Here is a 26,016-nt window from a genome sequence, read left to right as displayed (position 1 = left end):
TTTTTTCGTGTTTCATCTCCTGCTCACTTGAACAAGCAAAGCAGAGGTCGAATCAGCGGAGGATACGACTACTTTTTCCTCTCATCTTCCCTCTTTCTCACCTTTTTTTTTTGTTGGGGGGTTGTTGTTTTTGGGTTTCCACCGAAGAAACGGTTTTTTTTTGGGGGGGGGGGAAGAAATGAACGCCAACAGTTGCCTCCCAGCTGAGATTCAAAAGGGCTTCGTGCAACGGGTGCAAAGTATATCCGCGCACACCCGCGGCATTGGCGATGATCTTGCCCTCATGTTCCATGGTCTACGGGACTGCATGGGAGGGGACAGCGGCCCCACGAGAGACCTGCTCTACGCTACAAGTCAACTGAGCAGCTCTACGATGAAGTCTTTCACGAGTCTGGACTCTTGTCTGAGCGACCTGGTTAACATGGGGGAGGCCACGTTGCCTGTTCTGGCCGACAGCCCGGAAGCGGCGCCGGCACTGCTGCTAAATTTTTTCAGCGCCTTCGTTACGCAGATGGGCGCCTTCTACAAGGAGATGAGCATATCTTGGGACCAGGGCCGCCAGAGCTTCGGCTGTGGGAAGTCAACACTTTTCAAAATGTCGCCTCTCTTCAGCGCGGCGTGCGCGGCACCCACGCCAACCGCCTCGGCTTCTCGGGCAGGCGCGCCGCCGGAAGCGGATGTGGATCCTGACGTGTCAACAACAGTGGATGCGTCGACTTCGAATGCTGGGCGACGGAAGAGGCACGGTCCCGTCGAAATGGATGTTGAAGGCAAAGGGCTGCCGCATCAGTACGACTCGGATAACAAGGCATCGTCTGGCACTACGGTCTCAAAAAAAAAGAGGAATGAAGAAGACCACCGCTGATATCGAAGTAGAGAAGTCCACGCCGGTTGCGGCGACGTGGCCCGCGAAGCGGCCACAGGATCCCCTTGATGCATCGCAGAGCAGTCAGACCAGTTGCCCCAGTGGAGGGCACACAGCGACTGCTTTGGAGGAGGCAGCAGAGTCGGGTGTGCGGACAGCTGCACCACAGAGAGCCCAGAAGAAGAATTCACTCTTGGTGCCCTCCATCGTCGACGCATCGGCAGAGCTGACGCCGGGTGAGGTGAGCGCCTTAGCACGGTCTGAACCACCCTATTTGCTGCTCACCTCCACCCTGGAAGCAGCGCTTGGTGCGACTGTCATGACCTCTCGCCCCAAAGTATTCGGTAGCATGGCTAGCTTCACTCACGATGAGCCCCTTTCCACGTATTACATCCGTCTCGTCCGCCCAGGAAGCTTGGCGTATTTTGTTTACTGCAACTATATTCGGGGACGCGGTGATATGCAAGCCGATTTCCTGTGCGACGTGCTGGAGGCCGATTGTGTTGAGGTGGACCCATTCGTGTCCCTGGCGGGGGAGGTAGTCGTTGAGGACGCGGCAGACCTTTCCAGCCTGCCGGCATGTGCTTGGGGCATCGGCAGCAGCGAGGACAACGAGCGCCGTTTGTACACAATGTATGCGCTCGTTAAGCAACCACCGCGAATCGGCCCGACTGCCATTATCCAGGATTCACTGAACGTGGGCGCTGATCGGGATGAGGTGCTGCATATGGTGACGCTCGTGGACGACGCTCCTGGTTATGCGCGAGTGACATGTTTGGTGTCCTCAGAGGCTCGGACTGCGGTGGTACCAAGCCAGAAGCAGGCAGCCATCTTGAGCTTCTCGCGCAGCGGATTTGCGCAGGCCGGATTTGTCGAGGTGCCCGAGTCGGAGGTAAAGGCGGCAGTGCTGCACATGAAGCACAACGTGCAGAGCGCGGTGGACGCGAAGATTTCGCTCCTCTCCAATGAGGAGATGAACGCGATGACGTCGTTCCAACCCCCTGTCCAGCTCGCCCATCTTGCTCAGCCTGCTAATGATGCAGGTATATCACTTGGCGGTGTCGCGCGCGGAGCCATGCAGGGTGGCTACGAAGTGCTAAAGATGCCCCTCACGGTTGGTCGCGCAGTTGGCAGCGCCCTGCTCGATGTCACCGGCGTCACCGAGGCGGTGCGTAATAACATGGAGGGTGTCTTCCGCAAAGGGTTCCCCAACTTGGGCAGTGAAGCACTCGTGGATTTTTTTAACTGCGCCTGGGTCGAGCGGTCCATGCCAAGGCAGGGGTACTTGTTCATCACTCCGCACTGGCTGTGCTTTCAGAGCGCTGTCTCGGCGTCCAACTTTTCTGTAGAGTACGACGAGATTAAGGATATCGTCAAATCCAAATCCGCGAAAATATTTGAGAACGCGATTGAGGTACAGACGCACCTGAATGACTCGATTTTCCTTACAAACTTTGTTAAGCGGGATCAGGCCTATAACTCTTTGATGAGTCAGTGGCTCAAGTCATGAGAGCAAGAGGGGGCGGGGGGGGGGTGGGGGCGGGCGTTTGATATGAGATGCGACCCAAGGGGGGGGGAGTCTGTGGTGAAGTGGTCAACCCGGTCGTTTGATTCTGAACCCAGTAATTCATTATTGAGCCGCGTCCATGGCTTGCCCTTCCACTCCCCCCCCTACTCTACTCTCAACAGTGAGTCATATCTGCGTGCGTTCACACTCTCCACAACTATTTGTGTGTGGTGTATTGTGTTTCTCCTTTCTTTTTTTTTTCGCTCTGTACATATATTGACTTCTTCAACTGGTGGGTGCTGACAAGATAATCACTCTGCATCATCCGGCAATACAAGCCCAAGTGGCTGTACGGTGCTCGAGGCACGGCACACCGTGTGCCCCCCTCCTGCTTCTTCTCGCTTCCACATATGCACCGCATGAAGCGTGCTGTCTTCCGTATGACGGAGAAATAGTGCAAGGGAGGGCGGTGCACCCAAGCATGAGAAGATCTATCTTGAGGTTTTTTTGTTTTCTTTTGGCCTCCACTAATAACGGATCCAGTGAATGACGCAGCCTACATCGCGCTTTCCCCTCTGCCATAAACCGAAGGCGTAAGCGCATGGTCCCCCCGCCGACTGGTTCGCATCACTTATTTGTTATGGAAGTGTCATTCCCCATTGCCGTGCCACCTTTATATTTCCGCCCCCCCCCCTCTCCCTCCCCTCGCCCCTCCTCTCGCCCCCTCCGTCTCTCTCTTTTTCTCACACTACTGATTCATCGCATGGTGCGATGAATCACCATCGAAGGGTAGTTATACACAGTCTCTTCCCTGCTTAGACTATAGAGAACACCCGTGCGCACCTCTTTCCTTCCGTTGCGCCTTGAGCGTGGTCTGCGACGTCTCTTGTACTCTTCTCCTCTCTCGTACACCTTATTCGACGGGGCACGCGGCGCACGTGCGACGACGCGCGACAAGAAGGTATCTGAGCAACGTGACCCATCCACTCACCTGTTCACAGACGCGCGCGCCAGTGAAGCACTCTTCGATAGAACTGAAAGGCAGCAACGCAAAAATAAATTCGCAGGCGTGCACCTATCCCCATTTCTTCTTACTCAGTTTATACCCGATTTCTAGCAGGAGAGCTTCTCCTCACCTTTCCCGCTTCTCTCGTGTGTTCCCCGTCTGCGTGTTGTTTGCATGTGTGTGTGTGTGTAGTTTTTTTCCCCCGCCTTTCTTTCGCTCGCATTTCTCTTTTTTTTTTTCATTGCCGTCTTCTTGAGTTGCTGACGCGGGTGAAGAGCACGTCGTACACTTTGGCCTCACCCGCCTTCCCCATTTCGACTGCATTTTCGATTAGTGACTCTCTCTCTTTCTCTGTGTGTGTGTGTGTGTGTGTGTTTTCGTGTGCACCCCCTTTTTCGTGTTTTTCTTTGCCTCATCTCAACGCCACATTTTTGTGGTCATCTGAAGTTTCAAGAATTCATGTCCGTACTCTTTCCCCTCTTTTTTTGCCCTCTCGGATCTCTTCGTTACGCGAATCTGTTTCTCCCCGCGATCATAAACATCGGTACCGTCGCCCCACTCCAGCTCTATTTTTTTTTCTCACTCTCGTCGAACCAGCGAGAGGCTTTCGCTTTTTAAAATTTACTCTCACTTTTAGTGCTTTGTATCTTGTTTTTTTTTCTTTTGAATCCACCTTGAGCCCTTCGTTTCTTCTCCATTTTCCCGTCCCCTTGTTGGCGCTGCCTCTGCTGCTCTTTCCATTCCCCTTCTCTCCTTTTCCGCATGGGTGCGTGTCTTTAGGTGTGTGTGTGCGTGTGTGTGCCCTTTTTCATCGCCATTCTTCCCTTTCTTTCTTGCACGTCCTGTGTACCCCTTCCGAGTCAACTCAGCTGCTTCAGAGCTCGGCGTCCACAGTTTGTATCATTGCTGCTCTTTTTTTTCACCATACATCTTTTTCTTTGTTGTTGTTGTGTTTTTGCGTCATTCGTCGTTGTTCTCCTTGGCTTTGGTCTCTGTGTTTTAGTCGAACGGAGATATATATATATATATCACTCAATATATATATATATATATATAGCGGGGGGCGAGTTTAAGGAGGGGGGAGGGAGGGACCAGCCGGTACCAAATACTTTTCGCTTTTCTCGGTGTTTTTACTCCCCCCTCCCTCCTCCCCCCTTCCCAGACACCCAGACACGCACCGCACCACACATAGGCACTCCATAGCAAAGCACACACACACACACACACACACCACACACGCGAGGGGGTAGCAAAAGGGCGTGCGTAATGGATGGAGACCCCTACCTCTACTCACGCCCTGCAGTGGTGACAGGGGACCAAATCAAGGAAGCCCTGGAGAAGGCGAACCGGAAGGCCCTCAAGGAGACGCTTGATCGGCAAGCTCGGGAGGTCGAGCGACGGAGGGTGGAGTCTCTCCGTTCTAAAGGCAAGCGGGGCAAGGGGTCTAAATACAAGGTGAACGTTCCACTGCTGTCTACTTCGACCAATGTCGAGAGCAAAATGTTCTCCGCATCCCCGGAGGTCACCACCTCCATAGTCGGCTCTTCATTCTTGACGCCAGGTTCCACTGTTGTCTCTGGTGCGATCAAATCCACCCAATACACGTTTGCTTTCGAGGAAGCCCAGAGGACTCATGAAGTGGAGAGCTCTTCTGCACGTGACCTTCAGACCACACTACCGCCACCTGCAGAGCGCCTTGAACGCGAAGGCGCTGCTGCGCCTGTGACTACCAGTGGGGACGCCGGCAGAACTTCATCCCGAGTACGGCGGCAGCTGGCATTGCACGAGACGGACCGCGGCACAGCTCAGTGGAAAAGCCACGGGGCCAAGTCAAACGCCGCCTCAAACGGCGGCGAGTACCAAACGAATTCACTGCCTGCGAACTTCACCATGGGAAGGGGGGAGGCAGCCGGCAAAAAAATCTTTGCGCCTGACCCTCGCGTCAGCGACGGCCGTCGGCCCAGCCGTGGCGCGTCACGGGAGCGTGGCGGCGTTACCGACGCCAGTGGGCAGAACAGGAGCAAGGGCAATGCCAGCTACGATACGCAGTCGTTACCAGTAGAGCTCATCTACAAGCTAGGGCAGGTGAATAGCACCGCTGCTGTGGGCAAGCCGCTGCTAAGCCGCGTCACGACCCCTTCGCGGCCCCCTTCTGGCGGCCCGACTTCAGAGTCACGTGGGCTGCAGTCGCCCTTGGGTCCACTAAGTGGCATCGTGACAGGCAGTCCAGTGGCAGCAACCAGGAGGACTCCCACCTCGCCTATGAATGACCACACGAAAAGTCCCTACTGGACTGGTGTTGGTGGCGATCGCCGTATTCGGTCTCCTGGCGGTGGCGGCAAAGGTGTGTCTCGGGTGTTAGGCAGCGGTGGTGGTGTCACCCCAAAAGAGAGGGTTCTAGGTGGCCGAAATGCGTCACCCCGTCCATCCGCCCGGCTGGCTGGCGTCATCCTTCCCCCGCTCAATGCTCGCAACGACCCCGACGTGATTGAGATGTCTGCTGTGCTAGATGTGGCGGCGCCTACTCGCGAGTACAGCGTTCTTGGCCCCACACCAGGGGCATTCAGCAGCCACACGCCTAGCGGCTCGGCGCAACCATCATCTCGTTGGCGGACCTGCAACACCCCCTCTGAACGACCTGCACAGCCCACACCGCCGCTGCCGTCACCTCCGCTTGATGTCGCAGCGGCGGAGCAGGCGCGCAAGCAGGCAGAGCGAGAGAAAGCCTGGGTGCAGCAGGTCAAGCAGCTCAAAGAAGAACTCCGGAAGACACGCACAAAGAGGGGGGGCAAGGGCGGGCTTAAGCACGAAGCGCGTGGTGCGATGGGCAGTACCCCACGGCGTGCCGAGACGGCGCCAGATCCGCCACCGCATCCGCCGAAGCGGGGGGGTGCCGGCGCCGGAGCAGGGGGTGGTGTGGGTGCTACTGGTCGTTCCGGCGGTGCTGTTGAGACCAACGGCCACGTTGGTGGCAGTCGCCCTCACCAAGTAGAGAAGAGGGACTTCGCCAAGGCGCACATCTTCACCCGTGAGAACTTCCGCCCGATCACTGCCCCCGAGGACGCCGCTTCCTACTGCGGGATGCTATCGCCGTTTCCTTCGCTACCGCGGCTGGTGCAGCCGGGGAAACTCAAGTCGCGCGAGCCGGTTCAGGCCGGCCTCGAGGCAGCCGCTAGGTCGGAGGGGGAGGAGACGACGTGTAGCGAGGCGACCTACTCACCAAGCATTCAAGCCGTTCAAACCTTCACGAGTACCGGTACCTCAGGCGAAGAATCGTTAAAGTTGGCATCGCTCACGACACGCCAAGTAACGCTAGGGCTCCCGGACTACGGCGAAAGCGATCCGGTACCCATCCAATTCAATCATCTCTTGCAGTTCGTGGATGCGCAGATGATTACATCAATGCAGGCGGAGAGCTTGTGGAATTTCTTTGCTGTCTCCCCTGAGGTGGCGTGTTGCGGCAGAAGTGATAGCAATGCTGCTCATGCGGGGGCGTCGACGGCGGCTAGTAGCACACGTGGGGTGAGGGGGCGCCCATCGCGTGATGACGCGAGCGGCGCCGTGGGCCTGATACGGGAGGACACCCTAGGGATGAAAGAAGCTGAGAAGTGGCAGGAGGAGAACGGTGCTGGCGCCCCCGAAGGCGAAAGGGAAGGAGACATCAGCAATGGCAAGGGTTTTTACGTCCCGCACTCTCCCTCGCAGCCTCCCACCTCTGCTGTGCTGGCACCGGCGCTGCGCCGCAAAATCAGTGGGCAATACTCGGAGCACGAGGCAGCGCTCTTTCATCAGCCACACAAACCTCTGCACAACAGCCGTCTCCGTGTTAGTCCTTCTGGCACTGGCACCGTAGGCAGTGGGCGCCGAACGTCTCCGCACAAGGCATCGATTTTGCCAAGTCAGTTTTCGACCCCCCTCGGGCTTCATAACAGCGGCGGCGACGAGAATGGCGAAGGTACCGGCACGTTCGACACATTTTCCGAGCTAGTCCTCTCCACTGAACTCAAAGATGACGACGACGACTAGCGTGCGATTATTGGCTCCTTTCCGGCGGCGCATGACGGTGTGCGTTCTGGTTTGGGCATGTCGCTCGTGACCGATATATCTTGCGCGGTTGTGGTGCTTGCGTTCTCCTGTCTTAGTCTCCCCCAATGACCTATGCTGTATCCCACCTTTTTTCTTTTGATGGTTATGTACGTCGGCTGACGCATAACTCAGATGAGAAAGCAAACAAAAAAAAACGGATTTCAAGAGTGGGGGTGTCCAGGTGATTCAAATGGTCTCCTCTATTCTTCATGTACTGGTTTGCTTCTTCTTTTCGTCCACTGGGCGTGATGCACTAGAAAAAGGTGATGTCGCGCGCGTGTGTCTTTTCCCAGCAATGTGTATCTTCGCTGACGACTAGAATTGACCTAAGATGTCGAAGGCGCAACATCAGTAGGTGGTATCTACTGTGTATATTCAGCAGTGAGATCGATCTGCCATGCTGACGGCTGGGATAGCGCCCCAAACACTCAATTTGATATTTGAGTAACTACCTCTCTTCTCTCTCTTTCTCTCTGCTTGTGGGGGGTTCGTATGCCGCTGTGTGCCACTGTTATCTGGCACATTCACCCACACAGAGACACACGCCCCCAAAAGAGCCATTCGTGTTCTTGGTCGCTTTGGTGAGTTGCAGATAAGCAAACAATCAACAACAGCCAGCCGTCTGTCCGTCACTCTCTGCGGACGCACCCGCTGCTTGTCACTCTCAGTTTGTGCCGTGTTCGGTGCTCTACTTCTCGCTTCGTCGTCTTCTGGGGCCGGTAGGAGATGTTCCTCGAGGTCCTGCGTTCACATGGCCCTTTTTGTGGTTCACACGGGGAGTTATTCAGTGTGGCTAGACGAACGTGAGTGAGAGTGTAAGTGTGAATGTGTGAATGTGTGTGGGGGGGGGAGGTGGGGGGGGATGGGAGGGCTTCTCGAGTCATGTTTGACGTATGATTGCCAACAGATGCACAGCTTTGTAGCTTTTCTGAACGGCGTTTTTTCTCTGACACCTCCGTTTTTTTCTTTTTCAACCCCCCCCCTCTCCCCCTCTCCCCCTCTCTCCCCCACCACCACTACCGCCACCGATGTCACGACCCTCTTCGCCCACTTCTACTGCTTTCCCTTTCTCTGTGTGGGTCTGTACCGTGCCCCACTGGTGCTAAACTCCCCCAAAACGTGGCGCACATCTCTCCCTTCTTCCATATTGTGCTCTTTTCCATACCCACGCGGTGTCGACACTCGTGCACACCGCGTCGTTTTGATTCTCTCCGCTCAACAGTCGCTCGTTTTGTTTTTGGTCTTCATTCAGGCCGCGTTGGCCTCGCATGAGTCTATCGCGGCAGGTGCTGGACCGGCACCGTCGGTGCGTTAACCTACGCGATCAGCGTGGTGGTCTCACCACCACCGTTTTACGGTCCCTGAGAAACTTTCTCCTCCACAATAATCAGTACATTCATTTGTATGTCTCGGATAACCCCCTTGAGGGCGAGACCATAGCGGAGCTTTGCGCCCTCATCCGGGACCATTCTTACCTGACCACCCTCGAAGTGCAGTGCTGCGGCCTCTCCGACAAATACTTTCGCTTTTACTTTGGTCCGGCCATTGCCACGATGGCAAGACTGACCTCGCTAGACTTGAGCCGCAACTTGGGGCTGACAGACTCGAGTGCAGAGATGGTGGCCCGCATTCTCATTGAAACAGAAGTTGAGACGGTGCGGCTGCTCGGCACTTCATTCACTGAAAAAGGGGGTCGCGTGATCGCGAAGGCGGCAGTGAACTCACCCACTCTTCTTTTCTGCGAATTGCCCTTCACAGTCGGTAAATCCGTCCTGGAGGACATTGAGACCTTCACAAGTCGAAACCGTGCTTATCGCGCCATGCTGGACAACGCCATGAAGCAGTACAGGTGTCTTCAGGTGAGACGCACTCAACTACCGCTTCTGCCTTCCCTTAAACACCCGGAGGGAGTAACGGTGGATAAAACAGATGCGCCGCCTCCACTGAAGCCATTGCCGCTTACGTCGTTGCCGTCGCTAGCTCCTGGCGTTGCCCATAGCGTGGCGGAGAATAAAGCAGATCGCCAGTTGCGTGCATTCTTTAGCCAGGGACGCAGATGCGCAGTGAATGAGGGTGAGAGTGTTCGGCAGGCACAATTCTTGACAACCGAGGCGCCGTCAGAATCCCACAGCGCCCCGTTGTCATTGTCTTCGCCGTTGCCGTCGTTGATGCGGGGGGATCAGGCCACCAAAGGAGCCCCCGACGAAGTAACCCTGTGGGACTTGGTAGACCCTGTCATCTCCTCCACCCTCAACTGCCTTGATCTTCTTTATCGTCAGGCTCAATTTCCCAAACACCGGTCCAACGCAGGGATGACTGTGCGAGATGTACATCAGCGCACGCGTATGAATCTGTGAAAAAAAGGAGGCGCGTAACACCGTGCATTTGCCTTACCTCTGACTGGCACACACGGTGGCTGCAGGAGGGGGGGGGGCGCAGGCTGGCATTTGAGAAGAATCCTTGGCTTCGCTCAGAAAAGTCGTACCATTAGTGTGCCGGATCCCCTTTTCCTCATCAAAAACGAGGGGATACACAGCTGAAGAGATAAAAAAGGAACGGTAAAAGTATGCTCCCGTCGCTCTCACTTTTCTGGGCTTTTTTTCACTTTTTTTTTAACCCACCCCGACACTCGCAACTCGTCTCTTACGCTCTTTGCGACACAGATATGTAAATACGGCGGTCTGGACTAGAATACTTTTTTTTCTCCGAAGAGGTTCCCGGATCCAGCGTCCACTGGCTCTGCCCTCACTGCCACGATGGTTTGATGTTAAGGTCTACTGCGATCACTACTATATCTTTTTTTTTTGTCGTCGCGCCGTTACTTACGCTTGTCAATATTGTTTTCTTTTTAAACACTGAACACACACACACACACACATACACACACACACATATTGCTGTGTCTGTCTGTCTGTGGCCCATCCCCTCTCTCTTTCATGTATCGAGCGCTGGTGGCGCGCTCTTTTTTTTTTTTGAATTTTCTCGGATGCAGTGGCAAGTGCGTCTGCTCTTCTCTTTCCCCCTTCCCTCCCCTTATACCCCCCACCCCACCCCCTTTTTATATGTTTTTTTTGGGGGGGGGCTGGTCATCTTTTTTCTTCTCGCTTTCTGCATTCACGCTCGCCCAGGAGCCGCTAGCGAACGACTGTCACTAGCGAAAAAAGTATATAATTGCGCTTACAGTCGTCTCTGATCCTTTATCTGTGTGCCTCTGTGAGCTCCTTCACTCCACACCTCTCTGCTCCCACTCACGACCATCACCAGGTTTTCTGGTCCCCCCCTCCTCCTACTCCTCTTACCCCGGATTCGCTGCTATCGGTTCTGGACCCACACCACTGCTGTGTGTTTGTTTTTTTTCTTCTCGGTTTGTTCGTGTGTTGTCTCATGGAAAAATGTTCGGTCATTATGAGAGGAAATGCGCCCTCTCGGTTCCCCCGCCCTTTTTTTCCTCCTCTATTGACCACAAATGCTTGATAGTATTGCTGTGTATTGTATTGCTGACTCGTTTCACCCCCTTGTAACTTGCTCTTCGCGTGTGCTACTACCCCCCTCCCCCTCCCTCCCTCCCCTCCCCCAAGCCTCGCCCCTGCGCCGCCGCACTGCGTTTGCCATCGCTGTTGTGGCAATTCTCGATGAACATGACATCAACTCACCAAGTCACTTTGCCCCCCCCCCCCTTTGCCCCGTTTTCCTGCTTCGCGTCGTGCCGAAGAGACGCGCATGTCAAAAAAAAAGCGTCCGAGTCGCACCGTTGCGTCTGTGAAGTATTTTGTGGGTGACACTCACTAATGCGGCCCACATATGCTAGTGTCTTTGTAGCCGCTTGCATGTTCTCACAAGTTTTTACTTCTAGAAGTACCGCGGCTTACCCCCGCCTACCTCCCCGTCCCCGTCCCTATCCTTATCTATCTTGAGGTACGCACGCACAAAACAAGGTGAGGGGACGAGCCTCTCGCTTGCTCTATTTTGTTGACCGGCACACCCCCTCCTGCTCGACCCACCCAAGGGGGGGGGGGTACACATTTCAGTTTTGCCCTCCTCCTCCTCCTGTTTGTGACTGTGCACGGTAGGGCATGTGCTTTTCATTACCCCAGTGACAGAGGGCAGGTGCCCGATGTGTGGCCCCCCTTCACCCTGTCATCCACTACTGTTTTTGTTTTCCCTGCTCTCCTCCATCTGGCTCCCCAAAGACGGGGAGATCCGTTGCACAGTTGCATACACGCAACAAAGTTAACACACACACACACCATATAGACACCCATCATTATACGTACGTACTTTGGATGCGGTACTTCGTCGTGGCTCACGATTTTCACGCAGAAGAGGACGTCGAGTTGTCCGTCCTCAAGGGCGAGATACTTTGCGCTACGGAGGGCGTCGTCCAGGATGGCTGGGTGAAGGTCGAGGTGACCACGGACGCGCGTCGCCGCGGATTTGTGCCTTTGTCGTACGCGCGCGAGATTTCTGCTGCAGAGGCACTGGCTTTGATGCCAGCACCCGCCGCATGCCCCCAGTCAGCGGCGTCGGGGTCACCGTCTCTCCTGCAGACGCCACAGCGCGCTGGAAAAGATTCACCGGCCAGCGCGACACCATCCGCGTCGCTGGACATGGGAGACCGTGACGCCGTGGTCACGAAAGGGTCCAGCGCTATTCAGCAGCCGAGGCACAGCCCGCTGGCAGCGACTGTGCACGACGCCCCTATCAGCAGTCGTGTCAACTTGACCCCCGCTCAGCAGGCCGCCGGCCCGGTCAACCGCCACCTGCTCGAGAACCCCAACGCTGTTGTGGACGCTTTCATGAAGAACGAGGTGTACTTCAACCAGTTAATGCAGCGTCGCTCTTCGGCATTGGCGCAGATGCAGTCCGGACTGGAGGAGGCCATGACGGAAGTCGCCGCTTGTAAGGACCGCAGCGCCGTTCTCGCACGCAAGCTGCGCGACTTGGATGACGTGGTGGAGCGTGAGCGGCAGCGCTGGATGAACCGTGTGGATGAGGAGAAGGCGCATGTAAGTCGTTCTGCCCCCTATAGTGCTCCTTTGGCTGTCTCGCTTAGCTCCGGCACCACACCGGAGCGCTCATCCCCTAGCGCTTAACATGGCGAGCCGGGGCGGAGCGTGCATGCTGACGGCAGTTCGTGTCAGCTACTCGCGTAGAGCAAGAACGGGAGGTGACACTGTTGTACTGAACGCCCCATGTGGTTTACACACACACACACACACGAGTAGAGGCAGGCAACGACAACCACAGGGCCGCGTGTCGAAAACCCCCTGTCCCGCGCTCGAAGAACTTCTCTCTGTACACCATTCTTTGGGTCTGTGCGCGTGCGGCACCCTGCATTTTCTCTTTTTACATACCCCCTGGTAATGCCTCTCTGACGACCACGGATGTGTGTATGTGTGTGTGTGTGTTGGGGGTGGGGGTGGGGGGGGGGAGTGTAGTGGTGATGGAATGGGGACTGGCAAACCTGCATCTCTCCGCTTCTCTCTTCCCCTTCGCGCGCTATTGTGCGTCTGAAAAAATGAGGGACACTCTGGAGGAGTCTTTGATGTGGGTTCGCTCATTGTTTCTCAATTCGTTTCTATTCTATTCCTGCCCCCCCCACACACACACACGCGATTTGCATCTGTCGTCCTACCCCCTCCAAAAGACGCGCTTCGCTCTCTTTTTTTTAGATGAAGCTTTTCTCGATGCGGTCCCCTCTCCATTCCCTCTCCCTCAGTACCACCACACAAAACGACCACGAAAGCAACAAAACCACAGCAAATGTAGGGGGAAAATGAATGCTGCTCCGACCTCATTCTAGACCGATTGGAAGAGGGGAGGAGGGGCATCGACAAAGCAAGGCGCTTGCGGCTAGTACATGTTTCTACTCCAGCGTTAGTCAACGTATGCGTCCTATTGAATAGATATATATATATATATAGTTATCTACGACCGCTTCGCTTGCTTTCCTGTTTTTGCTGGTCTGCATAACCAGTCTGCCCCCTCCCTCCCTCCCTCCCCCCCCGCCTCACCTTGCTTCGCCCTGTTGTTGTCATCAAAAGTGCGGTGACTTTCCTCATCGTCTTCCGAAATGCTCATCTTTCCGCCGTTCCCTCTTACGCCTCTGCCATGGCCTCATGTTTCTCCATATTTGCTTTTATTGTTCTGATACAGGATTTTGCTCGCTCACTCGCTAGCTGGCACAGGTGTAGTCCTATTGAAGTGCGTGCGTGCGTGCCTGGGGCCAAGTCTCTCTGGGGGTGCGCTCGCAGTGCTTCTTGCCCCACACTTACCTGATCCCTTTCCAGGCCTTCATCCATGCTGAGGAGGTTCACTTACTGCGCAGACACGAAGCCCCCCTCTTTGCATCCCTCGCAAGCGAGGGGACCAAACCAATGGTCACCCTCTCGGTGCTCACAAGCTTGCTGCTGAACATCGTGAGCAGCATCGGAGTCATCATCGTCAACAAGCGACTGGTCTTTATGGAAGCGCACTTTGAGTTCAGTACGATGCTCACCATCATTCACTTTCTCTTGACGTTTTTGGGTTGCGTTTTCTTCGCGTACGGGCTCGGGCTTTTTAGGCCCAAGAAGCTCGCGGTTCGTCGGGTACTCCCCATCAGCTGTGCCTTCTGCGGCTACGTTCTATTCAACAACCTTTCTCTTCTGACGAACTCGGTGAGTGTGTATCAGATACTAAAAGTCTTGTGCACTCCCGTTATTGTGCTCATCGAGTGGGCTTACTACGGCAAGCGGGAGGAGTGGCGCACGTTGCTTTCGCTGGTACCCATATGTGCCGGAGTTGGCATCACCTTCTACACTGATTTGAATGTCAGCATCATTGGCACACTCTGGGCGATCTTCGCAATATTCGCCAACTCTTTGTACACAGTTTGGGGTAAGACAAAGCAGGTGGAATTGGGTGTGAAGCCGATGCAATTGCTTATGTATCAGGCTCCACTTAGCGTTGTCATACTCTCGTTCGTGGCCGTGCCGCTCGACGGCAGTGAGAAGCTGGCTACGTACGAGGTGACGTTCACAACCATCTGGACAGTGCTGCTCTCCTGCGTTTTTGCCTTCGGTGTAAACTTCTCCTTCTTCTTTTTTGTGGGAAAGACATCGCCTCTGACGATGAACGTTGTGGGTTACTTGAAGACTTCACTGATTTTTCTCTTCGACTTCATCTTTGTGTCAGCTGACATGGGACCGCAGAAGGTGCTTGGGATCTTTCTCACCCTGCTCGGGCTCGCGGGATATTCTTTCTCGAAGACGATGTCGCGCTCGCCGTCCAGCCCGATGGGTCAGCGGCACTCCCGCTCCGATTCTTTGAATGACCATCAAGGGGCAATTGAAGTGAGGGTGACTACGGTGTGAGTGGTCGTCTACGCCGAGGCACCGAACTGTTCTCTCTTCAAATAGAAATGGCTGCAACTGAGCAGAAAGACCCCCTGCTGTGCCTGCACCGGTACTTGCTTGAATCTCTTCGTAGCTTCAGTCCACAGACTTCACATCGTATCCCGCACATTGGGCACCCTGACTCACATAGATGTGTCTGCGAAGCTCAACGCGCTCCCTGGTGCTGGGCATACATATTTTCTCTCATCCTATCGCTATTCATCAAAACATAAGAAACCAAAGGGAAGGTGATACAATGGATATAACTACCCGACGCCAGGTCGAATGACCTATACATATACATATTATGGATGTGTATATGTATATGTATGTTAAACGTCTCTACGGTCTTGAAGGGTGATTATGCACGCACACTCCAATGATAGCACGGGAGGGGGGGAGAGAGGGGTGGTGGTGGGGTACGCAAAGCGATCTCCACCGTGCACACACGTCTGCAAGGGGCCGCCTCTCTTAATGAGGATATCCTCCTCATTTTTTGATGCTTCTTTCCATCGTAGCGGTGCGTCATGCCAGTTCGCAGCCCCTAAGCGCTTTAATTAGTGGCTGTGGTGCTGGGTGTTCACCTCTACTCGGATCCTTGTTGTTTTTTAACGTACACACCCTCGTGATCTCCTAGTTATTTTTCCTTCTTTGACTGTGATCTCTCCTCTCCCTTCTCGTCACTGTCACCATCAGTGGTGCCTTTTTCCAACCTCTCGACAGGGTCTCCATCGATGGGAACGCACGTGCGTCGCCGCATAAAAGCTGAGCAAGAATGAAAGAAATGCACGCAATTGGTGGGGGTTTCGGGACTTCTCGCCGTCGTCGCACACCAGCGCTGCTTCTCGCTGCTGGCGTTTTGTTGTTATCCGTGCTGGCGGTGATATGTCTTCCGGTGAATGCCGACATGGTTGCTACGCCGCTCTGCGCTGAGGTACATGGCTTTGCTGGTGAGTTCCATGACCACTACTCTATTCCTGTGGAGAGGGCACTGGCGGCTGGCGAGGCAGTCATATTGATTGCCCGCGCATTCCCCTTAGGCTTAGGTAGCATGATGGCGCAGTGGCTGTATCTCAACGCCACCTATAAACTAATGGAGGGAGTCCAGGTCACGAAAACATCCGACAACAACGGACTTTTGGAGCTTGCGAACGTGGCAGCCGGCACGGATATCGAGGTACGTGTGCTGCGAGTGCGCCCCGATGGTCCTGTTCCCTTTCGGTTTTTTAGCTTCCTTGCAAACAGTCAGATCTGCCACTTGGGCGTGACGCCGAGCAACCAGTTTTTTGCTCCGGTACCGCACAGGCTCGCTGTCGCGCCGAACACCCCTGTTAATATGTACTTCAAGACGGTGCTGCCACCGAATGTGAATGCACTCATTGTGCGCATTAGTGTCGATGGCCGCAGCGACCAACAGTTCATCTCCGCGGACAAGGTGTACACGTCGGGTGACCTTGTGCCGGCTGGCGGCGGGGGCATTGTGTTATTTTCATACGCCCCCCCTGCAGACAATGTAAGCACACCGTTCCGCCTGACAACGGTGTCTGTGAGCTACAGCGACTTGGAGGGTTCTGAGACGAAGCAGCCAAGCACACCGTCACTACCCAACGGTGGTAGCAGCGGTAACGGTACTGTCTCACCGACGCCCGCGCCGCCGCCGTCGTCGTCGTCGCGGTTCACGTCGGTGCTGCAGCGACTGCTGTTCATATCTCTGGTTTTGTTTTTGGTCTATCAAGTTGTGGTGTCTGCGTACAACTATCATGTCCTTGGTAAGCGTGACCTCATGGATATTCTCCCATGCGCCGAGTTCGTCGCGGCGGGGGCGCTGATGATGCGAGTTGCCATTTCGCGTTGTATGGGTGTGTCACAGCGGCACAAGGAGGGGTACGAGCCCTTGCAGAATCTTGACAATCCCTACGCGTGAGCGGTGAACTGCCGGTCAGCCCTATTCGAAGGGACAGCGCTTCGCCAAGAAGGGGTCTTGGAAAGTCCACTATCCCTGTGTTCACAACGCACGTGCGTATTAGGAGGTGTGTGTAGAAGTGGGGACCCCTGAATCGTCGGGCCCGCTGGAGGGAGGGAATAAATGCTATTGTATGTGTGCCCATTCTTGTCTCTTCTACTTTTTTTTTTGCTATTTGCTGTGATGATACCCCGGTTTACGCACCACCACTTTGGTCCTCTCCCTTCCCCCGCTCTCTCTCTCTTTCTGTGCCCAGCTCCGCGCCTCTGTAGCAAAGGAGGAAAGAACGACCAATAATATCTTAACTCTTGATGTACCTCAGGGGATCGCGGTAATTCTCATCGGCTTCATTGGAGGCCCCATCTCAGGCGACTGAACGTTGTTGTTAATCGCTGTAAAACAGGTGTCCGCATGTCTCCGAGTGGCTGCTGCTTGGCCGTGTTTCATTCTCTCTGTGTGTGTGTGTGTGTGTGGGCGTGCACATGTCTGAGTGTATATATGTATATATATATATTCGGAGTCGACTGCTGCATCATGTCCATTCTCCGCTTTCATCTCCTGTCTTCACTCATGCAGTACTTCTCGTGGAGCTTCATTCTCTTCCCTTTTCTCTTGTCCTTCCCCCCCGCGGATTCCTCACAAACTCTGCTGCACCCCCCCCCCCCCTGCTGCTTGAACCCTACGTGCACCGTCATCCTTTTTTCTCTTCCCTCCCTGTAGTTGCTAAACAATCCTCTCAGCAGTGGTGCATATGCGTACGGCAATTAGAAAGGCATCGCAGGCACCCGAAGCGGTCGGCGCCCTGCGCTGCCAATCACGGTTCATAACGCGCTTGTATACTTCCTACTTCAAGGGCGAGTTGTTCCCCAACCAGTTGGTGCGTCCGCGGGAGCGGTTGCCGCGCGGCGTGTCGCTCGCTGCTGCACGCAGGGCTCAGCAGCCGGCTGCGCCCTGCAGCTCAGGGTCTGAGAAGCCTGCGCCGGCTGCGTCGCCAGAGGCGGTTGTGTGGGAGGATGTAGACAGCACGGATCTTGTGCACATGAACGAGCAAAACCGGGCTGTAAATGCTGAGGTGAACCTCGCATCGAGGCGCCCGTATGTTCCACTTGGCGAGGTGGCGAAGATGGAGCTACAAGGAGACTATCTCACAGAAGGCGGTCTACATCAGGAGGCCCTGGAGTACTACGGCGTGGTCGCCAAGGCGTATGAGCTGGCGTACCCTAAAGATCATCCCCAGGTGGCTGGTATCCGTGTTAAGCTTGCCGGTGCCTTCCGCCGCACAGGGCGACTAGAGAGCAGCAAGGCTAACTGTGAAGCCGCGCTGCAGATGCTCGACAATGCTGCCCAACCGCCAGTGGAGCTCATTGTGGAGGCGCTCTTTGAACTCGGTCTCACCTTGGGGGCAATGCGTGATGCGAACGCGGGTACCGTCTTCGAGGAGGCCGTGACCCTCGTTGACACCTTCCATAACTCTGGTCAGTCGCACAAAATGTTGCGTCTACTACCCCGCCTGGGCCGCCGTTTCAACCTCAACTTCGAGGAGAAATTCTTGTACTTCTCGCCATTCGACTACGATCGCGTCTTCGCACTAGCAGACGAGTGCCTGGAGAAGGCGGAGGCGTTCTATCAGGCGCGCGGCGACCGTGCTGGCGTGATGCGTGTGTTGCAGCAGCGAAAGGAGCTCATTGACAAGAAGTTCTTCAACATGCGCGACTTTGCCGGCCGCATTCACACAATGCGCGGTCATTGGAAGCGCCGCGCGCAAGCACTCACTAACGCGCCGACGCCGGACGAGCTGCTGCGGTATTCGCCCACTATTCACCAGGTGCACCGTGACTTTAAATACGAGTTGAACGCGCCGATCGGTCGTGAGAAGGAAGTCCAACCCGGTGTGAACCGGGTGGTTCAGGACATGGGTAACCCATATCGCCGCAGCGGCCTCCGCTCTAGGCGCATGCTCCGTGACGCGGAGAAGAACTTCGAGAAGTATATTCGGGCGAACGCTTTTGAGGCGTAGCGGGACGACAAAGTGAAAAGGAGCACCAGAAAAAGAAAATGAAAGGAAAAGCAACGTCTCTGAGCACTCAAAAAAAAAATAATCTGTGGGCAGTGTCACAGTCAGTCGTCTGGCAGGGGGGGGTGCATGGAGGAGGAGGGGAGACGTAGCCGAGCGTTCTGTTTCGTTGGATTTGAGGTTGTCTTCACCGCTTCCGAGCCGCTGTCTCGCTTTCTTGTCCCAAAGGGAGCTTTGTGCGCGTGGTGCCGTTTTAATCTCGACCCCTACCCCCTACCCCCCTCCCCCTTTTCCGTCCCTGCGATATCTTTTCGGAGGCCGGGTCCCTGCATGCTATAGAATGGCTGGACGTCTTCAGGTGGTTGCATGGACACGTCGCTGAGGGGACTGTCCGTCACTCGCTCGTTTTTCACATTGTGTAGGCAAACCTAAAAGGGAAAAAAGGGCTTGTCAAAAGTCCCCCGTGTGTGCACATAAAGCTCACCCTGCATTGCTATTCAGGTGTGTGTGTGGGGGAGGGGTGAAACCAGATCAGCACCCACGGAGACCAGCGCAGACATACTCGCACGTTTTTTTTTTCTGTCAACCACCTCCTACCACTACGTGCTTTCAGTGTTAGTCGTCGTACCGCTTGACAAGTACGTTGCCATTGGATCTCTCTGTGTGTCTGGCTGCTTATCGATGCATCTCACGGGGGCTCTGACTGACTCGAGGTTGATCCTCATTCCGCTTCGCAGATTTCGTCTTCCACTCCACACCACCGCGCCAATGTCCCCCCACCCCCCACCCCCCCACCCCCCTTCCTCCATCCGTACGAGGGAGTCTATTTCCAGCACTCAAAAGCCAACATTTGCTTCTTCGCTGCACATCTCATCTATTCGTCTCCCCATCCCATGCCTTTTCCTATTCGCAAGGCCACCAGACTCCCAAGGGCAAATTCTGTGCGGTATACACCTACTCGGGAAATTACATAGAGAGGCCCCCTTAAAAAAAAAGTATTTTGCAAGCCCCTTGTCACCAGCGGCTCCTTTTGGCTTGACTATGGCTTCGTCGTATACGGCAGGCGGGGCGGCGAGCACAGGCCCGCTGGTTCCTTTGAACTACCTGCGCTTGAAGCGGCACCGCCGCACTATTTTCTTGTACTGCGACTTTCAGCAAGACACGGTGCAGGCGATCAAGGAACGCATCGAGAGGTTGACTAGCCGCACTTTCTACACCATGTGCCTCTACTACGGCAACCAGCGCCTCGACGACGAGGCCCTGCTCTTCAGCGCGGGCATCGCCGAGGATGGAACAGAGCTGTGGATTGGCTATTCAAAAGGAAAAACAGTCGAGGGTGAAACGATCTGGGAGGATGTGGAGGAGGCGAAGGCGCCTGTCGCCACTAGTCCGCCAGAGGTGGCACCGGACAGCACAAGCGAGTTACATCCAGTCGCTGCTTCTGTCGCTGACGGACAGGTTTCGGGTCCGTTTGGTGCCACTCACTCTGACGCGGTCGAAGCGAATGTGTAGAGGTCAGCTCGCATTCTTTCTACGTTTCTGTATTCTCTCATTCGGTTGTCTGTGCTCAATATCTGGATCTGTTCGCTCTTCTGCATCTAGGAAAGGGAGGAGGGGGGAGAGAGGAGCGCTGTCCTACTCCATGTACTGTAGCTTCCACTGTCTCGTGTGCACGTGTATATATATGCACCTGGCCTTGTGCCTTGTGCGCTGTGGTTGTCCTCGACAGCACACCACACGTAGATGTGTTTCTTCCTCACTCCACGTCACATAAAAACAAAGAGGTAGCAGCACGTTCTTTCTACTCCCCTGGGGAAAACGGGGACAGCCTTCGCAGTTTTCTCTTGTAGTGCTGCTCGTGCATTTTCGGGCCAGTCGGGTGTGGGTGCAACGATGAAAGACACTCTTGACATCTGTTTTGCTGCCACGGTACACCCAGCACAGAGTGCCAATTCGGTAAGGTTTAAGTAAAGATGAAAGGATGGGTGCGGGTGACAAAGGGTGAAGGTATATGCAGCGTTGTCCCCTTCATTCCCCCCCATTTCCCGTGTTGCCTGTCCGTCTTGAAAATGTGTGCTCTTCTCGCGTCTACCAGCATTTACTCTTCCATTTTTTCCCCTGTTCTTCTTTTCTGTGCGTTTACTTATCTATATTTTCTACCACTCCTCGAAAGGGGCGACGACGAGAGGTTTTGCGGGTGTTGTACTGCTCTCTCACAGCGAGCCCCCCCCCCTCTCCCCTCTCCTCCCCCTTCCCAAACACACACACACACACACACACAGAGCTCGCAGCTCATCGTTTCCGTGCGTCAAGCGTGCTCATCTCCATTGATTTTAGCCCGTTTATGGTGCACCACCTGCCCTCCATCAGAATTATGCAGTGCCCCTGGGATGGCGTGATGACGGAGGCGTTTCGCCGTGCTCAGATGGCAGGGCATGTGTTTCCGCGGTTGTCCGATTTTCCTTCCTCCGTGCCGAGGGACGTTGTTGAGCTGAAGTACCTGATGCCTCTTCAGGCGTTGAGCGAGAGGGGCTACAGAGGTATGCTGGCGCACACATCACCTCTTTGGTGCGGGCCGCTAGAGATGACCGGGTTTCCTGAATCGCTAGAAGACGAACATGAGTCGTTGTTCATGACCCACGGCGGTGATGCTTGGGCCGCGGCACTGTTCATGGGTTCGCAGGCCGGCGGCGGTTGCAACGGGGGCAATGGGGCTAACTAGGTTGCCCCATCCCCCCCCCCCCCTCCCTCTCCCTTTCTCTGCCTGTCTAGAGCGGTTCAACACATATCGAAGCTTATTGTTACCCCTCCGCTAAAATGAAGGCCACCTTTTCACCCCCGTCTGCTCGTCTGGCATGCTTCCTTTCCTGTACCCCCTTTCCGTGAGTCGGACCTCCGAATAAGGACTTGGGTCACCTGAAAAAAAAGATATCAGTGTATCATTGCTTGGTGGTGATGCTCGTACCGCCGCCGTCACTTTGCATCACGAAAGGAATTGCTGCTCATCCGCGCAGATACCTGAAATAATGCAGGGGAGAGCGGATACTCGACAGAGGGGGGGGAGGGGGAGGAGGAGGAGGAGGAGGAGCACCACCACCTCCAGCTCTTTCGCTTCCCTCCCTTTAGGAGAGCCCATTGCTCTTGCAGCCAAACTTCATTGGCTGCCTGTGCGTGAGGGAAATGCACCAGTAAAGAATTGACCCCATCGACGCTCGCAACGGCATCGGAAAAGGGTAGTCGATTGTGTTGGTATCAAGCTTTTGCGTCTTGTTGTGGGGTCAGCGCAACGCCCCCCCCCCCCTCTCCTCCTCCACCCCGATCATACATGCAGAGGCTACTGCCCTCATGTGCTCCCTTTATTCACCCCATCTCCGGTGGCTGCGGTTCAAACGCGTATTTCAGTGACCGAAGTCGTCGTCAAAGTGGCTCGCTCCTCTCTTACCAGCACCTCACATGGTTCTCTCTTTCCTCCCCATCCCCATTACTCGTTGCCATCCCCTTACCCCTCCACCTCCACCTCCTCCACCTCCTCCTCTTCCCGTCGATGGTATGGTATCAAGCGCCTACCTGTAGGCACACCTGCCGTGTGTTTTCGTAAGACTCCCCCTCTCCTCTCTCCCACGCACCGCTTTACAGCGGCGGCGACACGGAAGCACTTTTGACGAGGGGATCCATCAGGGCAGGCATCCACTGGAGAAGCAACTACAGCAAGCGTCGGGTTTGGATTCGATCTCTCTCCCCTCTCCCCCTTTTCTCTCACTGCGTCGGTTGCTCATAGACGGCACTCAAAAGAAAAAAGAATATATATATATTTATATATACCCCCCCCCCACACACACACACACACGCATACACGCACACAAAGTTGCGAGGTAATACAGCGCCCAGGAGAAGGTGCACGCCTTTTTTGTTCCCCTCTCTTTGCCCCCTATCTATTTTTCCTGGTTGTGTCCCGTGTGCTCTAATTGTCTTGTGACCTCCTCTGTCTTTGTGACGGTCTTTTTTTTTCTTCATTTACGTACCTCTGTGGTGTTGATGCGAGTTGTTCTCGTTGCCTGGCGATACGCACCGCATTTGGATCTCTGATTTGCTTTTCCAGTGTGCGTCACGCTCATATTTTTCTGTACCCGCTCTAGTGCTACCAACAGGGTTCATGAAGTGATACTTCAACGAGTCGCTCGTTTTCCTCTTATCCCCACCGCACTGCATCGCATCGCACCTTTTGGTGTTAATTTTTTTACCCCCCCCTCTTTCCCCCGCTTATCCCCAACCAGTAGCAAGAATGAACGTTGACACGCTTCTCACACGTCAGATGGAGCTGTACATCTCCCTGCGTGAGCCCCCAAAGAGCCCGCAAGAGTTGATGCAGCTCATGGGGATGATGAAAAACTATAAACACTTTTTCGAGTCTCTGCGCAGCCTGGCAGGGCGTTTCAGCGTCGAGCCGGAGACTATCTTTCAGTCTTTCATGTACATTAGTGTCGGCGGCACTGTGAGCTTTGATCGACAGCACCAAGATGGCGCGGTTCCAATGCACCAGGCCAAGGTCTTGGCGCGCTCCAATGCAATTGAACTCGCCCCAAAGTTGTGCAAAGAGCTCCCGAATCCGGAACTCATGGTGTATGTTGGGCTCAGCCGTGACCTGCGCAACACACTCCGCGTAAAGGTTGAGGACGGCAACGATCTCAAGACGGCTGAGAAGAGTGTGTGCGAGGCGGTGGAGTACCTCAACTGTATTTACAGTCACGCGCGCCGCAACCCGGAGAAGCTATATGCGATTTACATGGCTGAGGACCCGAGCTCACTGGCCTCGTTGCTGAGCGACGCCGAGTTGTCGATGACAGCTTCATCGGCAACCTTTCAAGAGACGCTATCCTCGACCAACGGAGGCATGCAGCTGCCCGCGATCGGTGATGGGGGTAGCCGATCGGGGAGAGAGCTGGCTCCGCTACCGAGCCCGCTTACTTCCTTCACTTCAGAGCTGAAGAAGCACTGCGCCTCTGCAAGTGACGTGTCCTCCGCCAACGGCGGCGCTTCCCGGCGCCTCAAGGCCTCTCAGGTGCTTCTCGACTGGGTGCAGACGGTTCCAGAGGATTACCTTTCGAAACACCTTGAGAGCATATTGGGAACGGTGGTGTCGACACTGGCGTTATTGGCCGCAGAAAAGCGGTCGGCGTTGTGCCGGATAGGGTGCGACATCATCATTGTACTGATGCAGCGCCTCTCTTGGGAGCCGGCGCTCATGGAGGACCTGCGTCGTGGCGCTCACAACACTAATCCGACTACCATCAGCGGCGCGCTCTCGCTCTGGGTGTCGAGTTTGACAAAAGGGATTTACGTCACGATAGCTGCCATCTCCTCGGCAACTGACACCGCCTTGCGCGTCATTGCCATTCAAAGCCACGGGCACATGGGCGTGGTGAATGCGCTCTTGAAGGCCCTCTCTGGCGGTGCACAGACGGAGCTGCGGCGCAAGTGCCTGGGCTACCTCGCATTGTGCGTCGTGGCTGCGCATCAACAGGTCCCCGAGCGGATGCAGGAGCTAGTGCGCCTTGTAGGCCCCATCGCTGTGAAGTACGCCTCTAACGGTGACTCGCCCAGCCGCAAGATGGCGCGTGCGCTTTTCTCTGTCCTGCGCTTCCTGGACCCCGCCGGTCAACGCAGGGACAGTGACACGGCACTGCATATTGCCGATGAGCGCACCAAGCACCTTGTGCAGCAGGAGCGGCCACAGGTGGAGGCCGCTGTTCTTGGCGGGCCTGAAAAGGTGGAGGAGCTCCTGTTCGAGGCGAACACCTTTGTCTCCTCGCTTCGTTCTGTCTTCTCTGTGAGCTCGCAACGTAGCCTGGCTGGTAGCACGGGAGGCCGCACCCAAGGAATGTGCGCTGGGGCCTCCAAAAGCGCACCTCGCGAGCACCAGGCTGTTGCGGCGGAAAGGAGAAGGCGCGACTGTCAACGCGCGTCAGGTACCACAGCTGGGGGTGCGAGGGAGAAAAGCGCACTTTCAGCAGGGCAGAGTGAAGGCGCTGACGCTGACGCTGACGCCGCTGCTGTTGAGAGTGACACCATCGGTTCTCTCTCTGCACCTCAGAACCCCATAGCGCACGATGTGCCACACCCCCTCAAGATGACGGAGCCGCACAGCTCTACGCTCTGCGCCGTCGACCGATGTGGTGCCCCTGCAAGTGCCAGCTCTCTATATGGTGGGTTCTCCTCGGCGTCTGCTCTTACAACTCAACTACCTTCTCCGCACGACCCATCACCTCAAGAGGAGAACACCCAATTCGGCATGATCTACGACTCCGAAGCGTTTCTTGGTGGCCTCGATTCCATCCCCAAGGGTCCAGCAAAGCGCACAGCAACCGAGGAGGTTTCCCGTCGTTCTATAGCTTCGATGCATACAGTGGAGGCACATGCACCGCTGCGGGGAAGCAGCGATCATGGCTGCGGGCCCAGAACGGGACATACCACCACCCCAGCTGCCAGCTCAGGCGGGGCGCATCATCTTGTCTTTCCAGCCCTCGTACCTGCGCCGCGCCGCGCGACTCATGTTAATCCCCCAGCCGCTGAGGAGGAGGGAGATGGGGCGCTGCTGCCACCTCATGGTGTGTCTGCGCCGCGCTCCGAGCGACTTTTCCCTTTCTCCCTGCGAAGCCACGGTAGCCACGATCGAGAAAACGCTCACAGAGGCTCTGCGTATAGGAAAACATCCAATGACTTGACGCCTGCTGGGCCCAACGCGACTCACATCAGCCTATCACCACACCGTAAAAACAAAGAAAACAAGAGTACCATGAGGTCCTGAGGAATGGCGACAGACGTGCTATTGGCGACACGTGGCGATCTTTGCTTTTTTTTTTTGGGGGGGGAGGGCCGGGGTGTTGTCTGGAAAGGGAGTAAGAATGGAAGGTTCTCAAGTGCACCTGATGTCACCTCGCTGGCGATGTCGCTTCTTATGAATGCGCATGCTTTCCTTGCATTTGCTCCGTCTTTTGTGTGTGTGTGTGTTTGTGTGTGTTTGTGTGTGTATTGTGGGCACATAAAGATATTTGTCCGAGAAAATGTCTTCGATTAGATTCGCTTGTTCGTGAATCGTGTCAGACTGTGCTTTGCTGGAATCGACTGTTTTTTTGGAGTCTCGCCCTGCGCTTGGTGGTGAGGTGCTAAACGTGTTGCTGTAGTGCTGGTCTGTCTCTCTC

At 55.3% G+C, this 26,016-nt stretch overlaps 10 protein-coding genes across 10 annotated transcripts; all 10 read left to right on the top strand.

Annotated features, from left to right (window-relative positions):
- Positions 1-677: 677 nt before the first annotated feature.
- Positions 678-2,375, top strand: JKF63_03060 (uncharacterized protein; the record flags this gene model as incomplete). Its single annotated transcript, XM_067899082.1, has 1 exon — positions 678-2,375. One exon carries the CDS (start codon positions 678-680, stop codon positions 2,373-2,375), a length of 1,698 nt encoding a protein of 565 aa, XP_067755526.1.
- Positions 2,376-4,644: 2,269 nt separating this feature from the next.
- On the top strand, positions 4,645-7,404 carry JKF63_03059 (uncharacterized protein; the record flags this gene model as incomplete). Its single annotated transcript, XM_067899081.1, has 1 exon — positions 4,645-7,404. One exon carries the CDS (start codon positions 4,645-4,647, stop codon positions 7,402-7,404), a length of 2,760 nt encoding a protein of 919 aa, XP_067755525.1.
- Positions 7,405-8,732: 1,328 nt separating this feature from the next.
- On the top strand, positions 8,733-9,821 carry JKF63_03058 (uncharacterized protein; the record flags this gene model as incomplete). The annotated part of the gene is made up of 1 exon (XM_067899080.1): positions 8,733-9,821. One exon carries the CDS (start codon positions 8,733-8,735, stop codon positions 9,819-9,821), a length of 1,089 nt encoding a protein of 362 aa, XP_067755524.1.
- A 1,926-nt stretch (positions 9,822-11,747) lies between these two features.
- On the top strand, positions 11,748-12,557 carry JKF63_03057 (uncharacterized protein; the record flags this gene model as incomplete). Its single annotated transcript, XM_067899079.1, has 1 exon — positions 11,748-12,557. One exon carries the CDS (start codon positions 11,748-11,750, stop codon positions 12,555-12,557), a length of 810 nt encoding a protein of 269 aa, XP_067755523.1.
- A 1,284-nt stretch (positions 12,558-13,841) lies between these two features.
- JKF63_03056 (uncharacterized protein) lies at positions 13,842-14,819 on the top strand (the record flags this gene model as incomplete). Its single annotated transcript, XM_067899078.1, has 1 exon — positions 13,842-14,819. The coding sequence occupies one exon, from the start codon at positions 13,842-13,844 to the stop codon at positions 14,817-14,819; it is 978 nt and encodes a 325-aa protein (XP_067755522.1).
- An 805-nt stretch (positions 14,820-15,624) lies between these two features.
- Positions 15,625-16,764, top strand: JKF63_03055 (uncharacterized protein; the record flags this gene model as incomplete). Its single annotated transcript, XM_067899077.1, has 1 exon — positions 15,625-16,764. One exon carries the CDS (start codon positions 15,625-15,627, stop codon positions 16,762-16,764), a length of 1,140 nt encoding a protein of 379 aa, XP_067755521.1.
- Positions 16,765-17,554: 790 nt separating this feature from the next.
- On the top strand, positions 17,555-18,820 carry JKF63_03054 (uncharacterized protein; the record flags this gene model as incomplete). Its single annotated transcript, XM_067899076.1, has 1 exon — positions 17,555-18,820. One exon carries the CDS (start codon positions 17,555-17,557, stop codon positions 18,818-18,820), a length of 1,266 nt encoding a protein of 421 aa, XP_067755520.1.
- Positions 18,821-19,858: 1,038 nt separating this feature from the next.
- JKF63_03053 (uncharacterized protein) lies at positions 19,859-20,329 on the top strand (the record flags this gene model as incomplete). The annotated part of the gene is made up of 1 exon (XM_067899075.1): positions 19,859-20,329. One exon carries the CDS (start codon positions 19,859-19,861, stop codon positions 20,327-20,329), a length of 471 nt encoding a protein of 156 aa, XP_067755519.1.
- Positions 20,330-21,191: 862 nt separating this feature from the next.
- Positions 21,192-21,539, top strand: JKF63_03052 (uncharacterized protein; the record flags this gene model as incomplete). Its single annotated transcript, XM_067899074.1, has 1 exon — positions 21,192-21,539. One exon carries the CDS (start codon positions 21,192-21,194, stop codon positions 21,537-21,539), a length of 348 nt encoding a protein of 115 aa, XP_067755518.1.
- Positions 21,540-23,099: 1,560 nt separating this feature from the next.
- JKF63_03051 (uncharacterized protein) lies at positions 23,100-25,622 on the top strand (the record flags this gene model as incomplete). The annotated part of the gene is made up of 1 exon (XM_067899073.1): positions 23,100-25,622. One exon carries the CDS (start codon positions 23,100-23,102, stop codon positions 25,620-25,622), a length of 2,523 nt encoding a protein of 840 aa, XP_067755517.1.
- Positions 25,623-26,016: the final 394 nt, after the last annotated feature.

Source organism: Porcisia hertigi, chromosome 30, assembly GCF_017918235.1.
Source record: "Porcisia hertigi strain C119 chromosome 30, whole genome shotgun sequence".
Lineage (NCBI taxonomy): Eukaryota > Euglenozoa > Kinetoplastea > Trypanosomatida > Trypanosomatidae > Porcisia > Porcisia hertigi.
The sequence above is the reverse complement of the archived record's forward strand: the minus strand, read 5'-3'. Positions and strand labels throughout refer to the sequence as shown.